General features: G+C 35.6%; 1 protein-coding gene across 6 annotated transcripts in view; it reads right to left on the reverse strand.

Moving 5' to 3' along the window:
• Positions 1 to 2,093: 2,093 nt before the first annotated feature.
• Positions 2,094 to 12,211, reverse strand: part of ELOVL7 (ELOVL fatty acid elongase 7) — a 32,735-nt gene continuing 22,617 nt past the window's right edge. For all 6 annotated transcript variants that reach the window (XM_040541597.1, XM_040541599.1, XM_040541596.1 and 3 more), the window contains 6 exons: positions 11,735 to 11,925; positions 9,552 to 9,632; positions 9,084 to 9,140; positions 7,351 to 7,456; positions 4,469 to 4,605; positions 2,094 to 3,257 (listed from right to left, as the gene is read on the reverse strand). In XM_040541597.1, coding sequence (XP_040397531.1) covers positions 3,054 to 3,257; positions 4,469 to 4,605; positions 7,351 to 7,456; positions 9,084 to 9,140; positions 9,552 to 9,632; positions 11,735 to 11,925 — 776 coding nt within the window. In that variant the 3' untranslated portion in view covers positions 2,094 to 3,053. The remainder of the gene's footprint in view (positions 3,258 to 4,468; positions 4,606 to 7,350; positions 7,457 to 9,083; positions 9,141 to 9,551; positions 9,633 to 11,734; positions 11,926 to 12,211) is intronic.

The following is a 12,211-nucleotide window of genomic DNA, read 5'->3' on the forward strand; positions in this document are numbered from 1 at the left end:
GATTTATCCATCAGTTCATCTGTTTAATTAGCACCTTGATAAAGAATTCTGATGTACCACAGTCCTTTCACTAATTTACAGAGAAAGAAAAAGTGATAATTTCTGGACTCAGTTTCTCAGGAGTAGCTAGTAATATCAGCATTTCTCCTGCACCAAACCTAAGGAACACAACATCCCAACCCACTTCCCCTCATTATCTCTCAGTGTTCACTGTAAACTTAGTGGTTTAATTGAATGATGCACTCCACTTTCCACTGTAATAATACAAGTTTTAGGTAGGAAAAAATGTAACTGTCCAGGTGCACACCGCATGATTCTCACAGGCTACATCACAGAAATCTTTTCTATTGAAGCCACTCGGGTAACTGTACTACTATATGCAGCCTCTTACGATACACCCATACACCACACTGAAAGAACACATTTTCTTTCTTCGAATGCTTCATAACACAGAGAAAACTAAACCATTGTGCAAGAAACGTAGCAGGACTGTGAAGTAGTACTTGCTGACAGCCCACAGACTGATCAGCATCTCCAGTTTCTGCTCCTGCTTATTAAAACTTAATCTCAAATTGTGGAAGCAGTTGGCTGCTGCACAAGTGCCAGACTTGGACATTTTTCCTGGCTCCTTAAAGGAGGCCTGAGCAGCTCAGTTTTGACCACGTGTATTCTCAGACCCTACTTAAGCTTCAGAGGGTTTGAAGAAGTAGGTGCTGATCTAGGTCCCAGACCAACAAACTACTGTCTGGCCCCTCACACTCAGCAGTAGGATGCACTCCTTTTACAATGCAGCTGCATACACCCTTTTTCTTACTTTTGATAAAACTTCCACGTAGTTCTGACCTCTGCATATTTATGCATTTTCTATTGCTGCGGTGGGTGGAATAACTACAAAATAGTGGGCCAAAACTAGGACTTCCGCACCAGCAATGAGTTACATGCAAGACTACAGAGCAGTCTTTCTTCATCAGTACCTAGTTAAAAAAATATGCAAAAATAGGTGCCACTCAAGCTTTAAAAAAAGAGACAAACCCTTTTCAGCTGCTTACAAAAAAAAAAAAACAGCACTAGGCCCCTGCTGTCAGGAAATGACCCTCCCTCCTTTGGAAGCTAAGCGTGTACACACAGGTTGGAGGCTGGGAGGATTTGAGACTTGGAGTCAGTGATCAGATTTCCCACTGAAAATACATGTGGCCCCCAGTCAGCATCCTGGTTGTTCTGGGTTCTGTGCTAAAGCACCTCTCTCCCTCCCTGTGCACTGCCAGAGAGCTGAAACTCAGCACAGAGGATTCCATGATTAAGCACCTAAAAACTGCAACAGTCATGATAATCGGATTTCAATCTGCCATGAGAGTTGATAGCTGCGGGGATTAAATAGTGGAAAGATAAAATATAAATTACTTTTTATTTGTTTTATAAAGATGACTTGTATGCAATTTCATAAGAATTATATGCAACACATGTCCATGATAAAGTTTAAATTCTTTTAGCATTAACAATACACCATAAATGTTGCTATGCCTATAAATATATTGAGGTAACAAAACTTATTTTCTTGGAATTTTACAACAGGGAAGCAATTGAAACCTGCACCAACATTTTGGATATTTGAAAATCCCACAGATCAGGTCAAGCACAAAGCAAAACCGACAAGCTTCTTCTCTGTCAGCAGTGAACATAATAGAAAACAGTACATTTAAAGGTAACATGTTAAACATCTCTACCTCCTCAGTTACAGGTCTGATGCATGAACCTTTTCCTTAATAAACTCATACAATACAAATGCAGCTTATGTGCAAATAGCTAGGCTCTTTAATTTCTCTACGTGTGTGCCCTTAACAATCTGCCATGTTTCCATGTTTCCTAACATGGAAAAAAAAAACATACTGGTCGATCCGATATGGACTCCACACATGCCCTATCACCTCTGCCAGCCCCAGTCTCAGGAGTTCAGAGAATGTCTTGTATCTTTTTTTCTAGTTTGACGGAACAGAGACAAGGTAACCAGTGCTACTTAACAGAGAAAACTTTAAACTTGAGTTGTTAAAAACAAACAGTAATAATAATAAACAATAATAAGAAAACCCCAGAAAGTCTTTTGAGGCATGTATTTCAATAGATAATGGGAATGGAAGAAAACAGAGCACAGTACAGTCATGGTATCTAACATTTAGGCTTCAATCAAAAAATGTGTTTCTTTAAAAGATATATAAGGACTAAGATTTTGACTGCTGAATTACATATTTATCCCCACTAAGCAGTCTATCCTACATATATAAAAACATACTCATAGATTAAGATTACTATAACACTTTGGTGAACAAATCACTAGGCTGTTTTGATCATTACACTACAAGACAGTTTGGATGACCCTCAAATTAGTAGGTTTCCTGCATTTAGGATAATTTTTAAATGAATACAAGTTTCCTACATAAAATGAATTAAGTTATCTCAATCAAAGAGGGTATATATAAAAGTCTATCTTCAAACTAAATGCCATACTTCGACAGATTAACATACATTCCTTTCTTTAAAGTAATATTGTTTTTAAACACATAATGCTTATATGTATTAGTTATATTAATAATAAGATTTATATTCAAATACAGTATTTATTGAAGATTCGTTATGTTAATAAATTGTAGCTGACATTCTCAGCAACTTATAACAATTAAGTCATTTTTTTCCTCAATGGTCAAAGTACTTTGTACTTGTCATACACACTAATTTTCTCAACAAGTATCTTTATTTTCCTGCATCTTCTAGATAGAGATCATCTATCCATTCATTTCTTGCAGGAAAGACACGAGGAAGTTGCTGAAAACACTTTTTTTTTTTCCTTTTTAATTCAGAGATACATGCTGTTCTACCCCACCCCCCAAATTTTGAAACCCAAATAACTTATGGTAAAAATACAAGTTCTGCTTTGGAAGAAAACATACAAAATATACACAGTGTAGTGTGTGCACCTAAATATCTTGATTGTCAAGTAGCTCAAGTTTTCACTCTGATGTATACGTTTTTTTCTTCTTTCTTGTAGACAAGAGTTTGTTTCACTGATCTTTGCTGATGCTATTTCTTGTCGTCTTTGGTAGTCGTTGTCCCTTTGTGTAAGCATGGTACCAGAAGTGCAGAAACAAGACTAAAAACATGGAACCATATAGCCAAATAATAAACATGAAAATTGGATACTGGTATGGACAATCATCCATGATGTAGATTTGTCCTATATGGACTGTAATCATAATGAACTGGACCTGGAGGAAAAAGATAAGGAAAATTATTAATTTTAAAAGAAAGACAAACTTTCTACAGACATTTAAAAAGATTTAGCAGAACTTGCATTCATAAAAAGTTGAGGGCAGGGGCTTTTTCAGCTATAGATAGGGTCACCATTATTGACCCTCTCCCAGATTGTAACTGCATTGAAAAGCACTTCCAAAGAGTAAAGAAAGACGTATTGTCCAAGGACAATACGAATTACAAGCAGCAATGAGGAACCTGTACTAGAAGAAAGGGAGTCTGCACTAGCCAGTTCAGTAAAGAAAGAAGTAATTTGACACGTTTGACCAGTGACAAATGGGATATTGCTCTGGAAAAAAAAAAAGCCAGCAAAAAAAAATACACATTAGGATCTGTGAACATGATAGTATGCAGGTCAGAGGTGAGGGGAAATTCATGTGACACAAAGGTCTGCAGGTCCCAAAAAAGCAATTTAAGGGAGGATTTAAAAAAATTCCACATGAACTCTAAGTTAATAATCCACAGGTAATAACGCCAAGACAAAAATCCTCTAAACTTATAAATATTCAAGCTAAGTCATTCCTAGTTACACAGGGTTACGTAAACGAACACCAGACCTGGTGCAAGCAGTTACAGCCATGGCTGCTTCTCCCTGCTTCTTTTGCTCATCTGTGAACAGGCCAAACTGATTGTGTAGCCAGAAGCTGAATTTTTAAAATTTCTGTTAAAGAAACTGGGCATCAAAAAGCAGCCAGAGCAATAACCATTTCAGAGTGATCTAATGCTAATGAAACACATAATGTAAATTCTCTACACACAATTTCTATGAAAGAAGGGACATGGCATTAGGAAATACTTCTTTTTCCCTGCAGTCATTACTATTTACATGTAGACTCTGTACATTAGTTATGTTTTCTTGGTGTAACTTTATATTCTAGTTATTTTTATACAGCCAATGAGTTTTGCATGTAGTATTCAGTGAATACATTTAACTGAAAAGCTTGTGTCTATGATTTTATGGTGAATGTTGAAGTCAGCAGATTTAAGTAAATAACTCAATGGGGGCTCACGACTTTTGTTTTACTCATTTAAAACGTGAGTAAAAACTGTACCAACTGTACTGACCATATAGATCAACATTAAAAAGTACAAATCTATTGTACTGTCTGCATTAGCCACAATCGGCTTTCTGAGAGATGTTCAAGTCAAATAGAAAATTACTCACAAGTTGTATAGTTGTCATGTATTTTTTCCACCACAAGTATTTATGATAGGCTGGTCCCAAAGAACAGATGCCATAGTAAGTGTACATGACAACATGTACAATACAGTTCAACAAAGCATGAAACGTCCCTAAACCACCTGTAGAAGGAATATAATAAGGTAGTATTATTGCATCAGGTTTATTTAGGTCATTTAAAAGCCACCTCAGGTCCTAGTAGTTTGTTTTGATTCAGAGGAAAACAAACAAACAAACAGCCAAAAAAGACCACAAAAATTATAGACTTTGATTAACCAGAATTGGGTTGACACCGATTCTGAAGGATCTTATCACACAGGTTTATCTCAGCTTTCCCAAAACAGCAGTAAATTGATCTGATCTAATGACCTTAAAAAAAATCACTATAACTTCTCAAAGTGACATTTATACATGAAGGAGGCAGAAAGAATTTAGTGGAAGCAGCATTCCTCCTGTTTTATACCTATTTTCTGAGCATCACGATGAACTTTGCAAAGTTTTAGAGGATAAGTAATTCCCCAACAGAGATTTCCAGAGAAAGGATCACAGTTTCAGGCAGTAAGTTTCTGGAATCATGATGTAAGCGAAGGCCTCACAAATCCATGTTCCATCTCAAAAGCACACGTACAATGGAAAGGAAATTTAAGGCCAACTAATGACCCTCTTTGGGACAAACTCTAACTGGAACTGGTAAGATGTTAAACAAAGTGAGTGAGGAAATTTTTTTTTTTCTCCTCCACAGATCAACAATGGAGTTAGATGATGCTGCTCAAGGTAATTTTGTTTTAAAGAACATAATAAATTATAGGTTAAAAATGAAACAAGAGGTGTGTGATAAAGTATTTTGAAGATAAATATGAATATGAAAATGTTGAGCATCAGAAAGAAAACAAAATGTTATGAAAAGCAGACACTTAGTGAGAAATATTTCTTATCCAAAAGCCAATTTGCCATTAAGAATCACTTAAGTTAAAAATAAAGCTTATTTTGTGATTTTGTAGCTCACACTAGTCTTCCAGCTTGATAGATCATAACTCTTCCAGCTGTGATTGCAAACTTTCTTTGAAAATTACTTGTCTTTTTGAAAATAATTTGAGTGTTCTCACAGTCCAAAAGTACATAATTTTTTTGTCCTGCACAGTGAATATTCAAAAGAAAAAATAAATAGTTAAAGCAGAGAGAGAGAGGCAATAGTACAAGAATATGCTCCAGAAAGCAACACCGTACATAAACAACATCTTACAGTTCTCTATTTATCAGAAGAAAAATCAGCATCTCCTTTCACAAACCCATTTTTTTTTTTAAACACAGGTTCCAAAGCTTGGTCAGTAGAGACCGTAGTGCCACTATTTAGAAGGAAGGACAAGCAGTGATGAAACTGAATACAAGATAATCATCAGCAGGATTGAAATTCTTGGAAAAAAAAAAAAAAGTTGTCAAACAGAACAATATTTGGAAAGATCAGTATAAAGATAAGCAAAAGAGCTGCAGGAATAAATACAGCTCTTCAAGGCTGAGTATGACTATTATGAGCAGAGGATAAAACAGACCTTGCACAAATTTTTTGAAATATATGTCAAATTATTACATGGGAAATTTGAATCTGATGCAAAATCAGAAGCCTGTATCTGGTATACTTATCCAATGTCCAGATAAAAGGCAGAAAGTTAATCACCTATAAGTGGAAACTTTTCAAGGTTGAAGAGGAGAGAGTGTTAGTTGCTGGAATTCTTTGCAGATCTATAAACAAACTGAACTGCATGCTGAAAAAATATACTTACAGTTTCCTCATTAACTTAAAATACCAGTTATTCATCAATGTTTGAGAAAGACATGATCAAGCTCCCTAATAACAGAAACTCAACAAATGCAGCAGAAGTATAGCCTTTTATACACTAGCAAAATCTGCACACTGGACTTCAAGAGACCCAATCTACAGGTATCCTGGACTGCTTTTGGGGCTTATTTTCACATTCATAAAACAAAAACTAACAGATCAGATGTAACTACCATGGTTCTATTCTTCAGTTTGCTATAAAAATAACATGCCAGAGAATATGAGAGAAGAAACATGTATGGGGGGGGGGGGGGAACATACCCTCCTACAAAACATACCCTGTACTAATAAAGGACTCTGCATGTTTCCATTGTGCTTACCAGGCTATTCTCATGGCATGCTATATTTATTAGTGTTGTACACTAATTCTGTAGCATAGACAGATGCATGCACATAGAGCAGGGAAGGAGACAAGTGGAGCTATTCTGGAGTAGACAGAAACTCTTAGTTCATCACAATACAAATACAGGTAGAGCCTAACTTTCTATAATACATAAGGTCAAAAAAATATGTCTGTAGTTTTCTGAAAGCTAAATAAAGTATTAGGTGTAAGTAAGCCCCACTTGTTCTGTGGCTCAAAAACAGTAAAAATGACTGCTAAAACAGCACTTTAAGGATAGTAAAAAACGATGAGAATGTAGTCCTCCCCTCCAATTCGATTCTTACGGTTTGAAGGAAAAATGTCTTTGAAGAAGTTTCAGAGTATCTACCTTATACTTCTTCCATACCACTTTTAATTTTGCAATCGCATTTCTTTTTCATGTAATATTGCTCTTTGTTTGTATCTTTCTCCTGTGCACCTTTTTCCCTCAACACTGCACAAAATGACGTCAAGTAAGAAAAATGAGTGCTCCCCACCCATTTAGATAGTTGTCGTGTATGGTGATCTCAGATGTTACAAAAAATTCTGAAGACATACAAATCTAAAAATGTTGGTGTTTGCAGGAATTTTTAATCTGTTCTTCAAGTATTTGTCTAGCATGTTTTTGGTACCAGAAGATATGTAAAAGTTGAACTGTCTCTTCACTACCTGCAGCAAATTTGACTCCAAACCACCAGGTCCATGGCATGATGGAATGATGAAAGACATGCAGGAATGTAACTTGGTTGTTTTTCTTACGTAGCACAAAAAAAATCTGAAACAGATTTTAACAAACAATGTTATAGAACACTCAAGCCCAACATACTAAAAGAAAACTGTATGCATCTATGCTGGTTGCTCACTACTATACACTTAAAAATTCTTCACAGCTGCAGTCTAGAGAGAAGATGGGAAACATCTGACTGATTTTTGAAAAAAAAATTAAACCAGTATTAAAACCCACATGTGGAGTGAAGCCAAAGCAAGCTTCAAAAGCAAATACCCCCAGCTGAGCAATGAGTGCAATGGACAACGTAAGATGGACTTGCTTGGGCTGAGAAGTATTTAGAAGCATCAGATTTTAAGTCGCCTGAACTTCTAAAGCAAACACATTTGAGAAAATGAAGTGAAGGACTAACAAGAGATACAGACAGGAGAAAATATTAATTTAGAGAAGTAGCCTTTCTTATTAATACTGACTTAGCTACCCTTGGAAAAAGGCAACATTGGGAAGTATAAATGTAACTACTCTAAATAGATATTGACAGGCCACACTTAAAAGGACAGATATTGTGAGAAACGTTAAGGGAAGACAGAGCAAGAAAATTGTATAAGAAGTCAGGTCATGAGAAGGGTGGTATCAGATGGCAAAGAAAGTAATACAGAAGAGAAGTCTGGCATGCTATGGAAAGCATTTGGAAACAGATGACTTAAATACAGTTAATAAATAACTTCCGCAATAATACCAAAAAGCTGCTGAGAACCAGACACCTGATTGGATAGATTCAAATAAAACAAATAATAATAAACAAAAATTTCAAGCCCAGGGCTAATTAAAAAGGGGCAATCTAACAAGAGGGTAGTAGAGAAGACTAAGCCAGTCAGGCTTTTCCAGTTTTAGCATTCCTGGCACTTACATTACCATTCCATTTGGCCCAGTCAGTAAGATGTTGAATCATGACTGTAGATGAAAGTTAGATGTCTAACTTTGCTTGCGGGGTATAGAACATCCCAGCTGCTCATGAGTCAGCTCCTGAATCACCACTATTGTGACCGACACAGCTCCGCCATCCCTAGTAGGTGCCAGCCTCAGGAAGAGGGGAAGGCAGATGGCTGGTGGTGGTGATCAAGGTCTGCATTCTGCTTTAATGCACTGCAGCTCAGACTTTCTTTAAAACTGTTCAGAGTGCAGGCCAAGTACCAAACACATCTGTGGCCAGCAAGGTATTCACAGGAGTTTAGAGCAGGTAATTATGACAAATTATGCTGTATTCAGTTCTGTTAATGCAAATATTCCAAAAGTGGAAGATAAAATCTGAAGATGACATGGAAAAAAATTCAATGTAATCAACACTGATTTTTTTTTTTTAACCTGCCATGTTGAGACAAGCATTGCTGCAGCACAACAGGTTAGTGTATTTGGCTGATAAATAGCCAAGTTATCAGGGCTTCCAATTTTTTTTTTTTTATGGTATGTTCTCTAATATTTTCCCTGATAAATAAGGAGTGACAGTGCAATGGTAGAATAAGATAGTAAGGGTAAACAACCTGGTGGTATTCTAACAGTGAAGGTTGGAGGAATAACGAAAAAGCAATTTATGCTTTCAGCCCTCAACAGCAGTGGTTCTTCTACTGTGAAAGGGAAACATCACTACATTGTTTATTAGGCTACAAATACTTACAGTGTCTAATAGTTCAATGAACTTGGAAAAGTAGTACAGCCAACAAGTTCGTACCATCTGCAAGAGTGAAAAACAGAAATTGTTAAATCCTAATAGTGATAATTAAAATTAAGAAGCTGCAAGAAAAGTAAGAGTATAAAAGGAAAATAGAGAGAGAAGTAAGTGGTGTCTTGGTGATGTATAGTTTGTTGTTGTGGTGTTTTTTTTCCTTAAAAAAAATAAAAAATCATGATATTCTTTAATTGTTAGAGAATTTTAAAACCACGAGGAACAAGCCAACAAATAGGCTGCCTTTTTTTTTTTTTTTCCAAACAGTAAACCCCTACAGTTATCCCCTAAATATGTGAATGCTTTATATTATACAGTAAGGCATTCCACTCAACAGCAATACATTTGGTTGTTCAAAAAGCATTTCCAAAAATAAAGTCAGTGTAGCATAACAATTTGACCATGCATTTGGCAACTTACTCTTAGAGCTGTAGGTGACCTTGAGTAGTCAACAATATCACACCGGAATGAGTACCCGGTGGCCCAACCCGACATAAGAAACTGGAGCAAAGAAAAAGAAAAGGGCACGGATTACTTTGTGTCTTATGAAAAATTCATTAAATTCAGATTACTATTGCAATCACTAAGCATGAGGGGAAAACAACATTATAAACTTGTTGGATCAGCAACCTTGTCAATCATCTACCTCTGTGTCGACTAGCTACCACAAGATCATTTGCTGCTACAGATTGATTAATTTATAATTCCATGACCACACCTATGGACAAGAAGCTTCTTTCTACACCCATTATCTCAGCATTAGTAAATGAAGAGAAGAAACATCTCAACACACATGCTGGCTAAGCAACTTATTGTGTGAATCAGAACACAAAAACAAGTGAACCTTTTAGAAATTTTTGGAAGTTATCACAGCCAAATATCTTACTACTCAAGAAAACCATCACAACATAACAACATAAAAGTAGAGCTTAATACTTTAAAGACAAAGAACAAATCAATATGCACTATATTTTTAGTATCCTAGTTCCTAAAATCTTGCTTAGTAGTACTGCATGATTCAATGAGTCTTTCACTAATACGATGGATGAGAAGCTACTGTTTTTACAATGAAGAGCACGTGTACAGGGCAGGACTATATGTATCATCATTTAATCATTTCTCTTGATCATTTGATCTTTTCTCTTGGACTATATTAGAACTCAAGACAAGAGCCACATTGTTAATATTGCACTTGGCTCATTCTCCTACCAGCCATTAGGACAACTGTATCTTATATCAGTTTAAAAAAAAAAAAACTTGCCATCAATTGATCATAACCCACTCATGCATGATATGAGGTTCAGCTCTTAACAGATGAAGGTTTTTAGTCTATGACACATTAGATGTTTTAACTTCTTAAAGAATCAGTTGCTTAAATAAAACAAGATTTAAAACGCCATCAAGATATCTTAACACTAAAACACCTACAAAATGGCTTGGGTCCAAAGAGGGAAAGAATCAGCTTTTTGCTGAGAGTCTGAATCTCTGCTATTGTCTCTCTGTTATACAGCATCTATGCACCCTTTCATGGAATTTTAAGATAGAAGTCATGACAGCAGATTGAGTACTGTGTTAGTATCAGACACTGCTAGAAGTTTAATTTAATTTATTTAAGTTTGAGGGCTTATAATCAAACCAAGCTTATCACCAAATTACAAACAGATGTGTTTGGTGATTTTTCAGAAAAAAAGAGAAAAAAAATGTAAGCATTTTGTCCCAATGCTTACAACATTCATCGCAGCTATTACATGAAGTAGCTGCTGCTGCACTGTCATTTAAGTGCTGTTAAAAGAACTGTCAAGCAGTTCACTGTAACTCATGATGAAATTTGTGCAATTTGAGCTAACAGAAACATTGCCAATTTTATGGGATTATATTGCAACATTACCAATTTGCCAAACATAACCACATAACCAGACTTAATATGAAAAGCATCAGTACTGGCATAGTGATATTTAACCAGGCAAATGTAGACAGCTATCACTCACATAATACTATTGTTACATATACATATATATATATATATATATATATATATATATATATATTTTAACTGAAGCAGGCATCATGTATCTTAAGGTTTAAAAACTGGTTCTAAAACTTCTACATGGTCTATACCATTCATTCTTATGGATTTTTTTTGCTCTATCAACCCATAATCTTACACAATGCCAGGCTTTGCTATTTTAAAGTCTAACATTTGCTTGAACACTTGGTACAGACTACAGCAAAATCTCAACACTCTCTCAGAGAAAAAAAAGACTTCTTGTTTCTGAAAAAACAGGCTAAAATTGTTCACTTTTTTGTTTAAGTTTTTTAGAGGATGAAGGTCATCTAAGTAGATATCATTAACATTTGCAATTTATAAGGCTGACCTAACTGAAGATTATTGTTTAGTAAACATACAGTGTATGACTTACTCCTTTTTATCTAGTAACAGCTCAATAATTTTGGTGTACGGATCACAGGAATATAATTACAACAATCAGAATAATAGTTTTGAGAATTGAAAAGTGGAAATTGTATTAATAAATTTATTAAAATTTATGAGGGTTTTTAGAGACATAAAATATATGTGTGCTGCCTATAAAAGTAGTACTTACTTCGTAAGTCATGTACAAAGAAAGGATTACCACACTAAAGTTATAAAATGCCATTATCTGCCTGAGTTCAAAAGGTTTTTTATTTTCCATGAGTTTGGGTCCCAGAGAAGTGACAAAATAGATGTAGGTTCCAATGATAAAGGTCGTTGGAAAAGGTGAAGACATGAGTGGCCAGCCTTCCAGTCTTGGATCTAGAGGAGGGGAAGAAAAAAAATAAATCAGGTCTTTCCACTACTCATTAAATCCTAAAGAGGCTGCTGAAAAGTACTTAATTCCTAACAGTTTGGGTTTTGTTTTCACTGATCAAGAAAACATTTACCTCAAATCTGTGCTGACTGGATAACAAGATTTAACACCTGTCAGATTACTTCTTCCTGCATCATAGAATCATCTAGGTTGGAAAAGACCTAGAAGATCACCAAGTCCGTCCATCGACCTGACCTACTGAGTCCTGTCACTCAACCATGTCCCTGAGTG

Source organism: Cygnus olor, chromosome Z (assembly GCF_009769625.2).
Source record: "Cygnus olor isolate bCygOlo1 chromosome Z, bCygOlo1.pri.v2, whole genome shotgun sequence".
NCBI classification, from domain to species: domain Eukaryota; kingdom Metazoa; phylum Chordata; class Aves; order Anseriformes; family Anatidae; genus Cygnus; species Cygnus olor.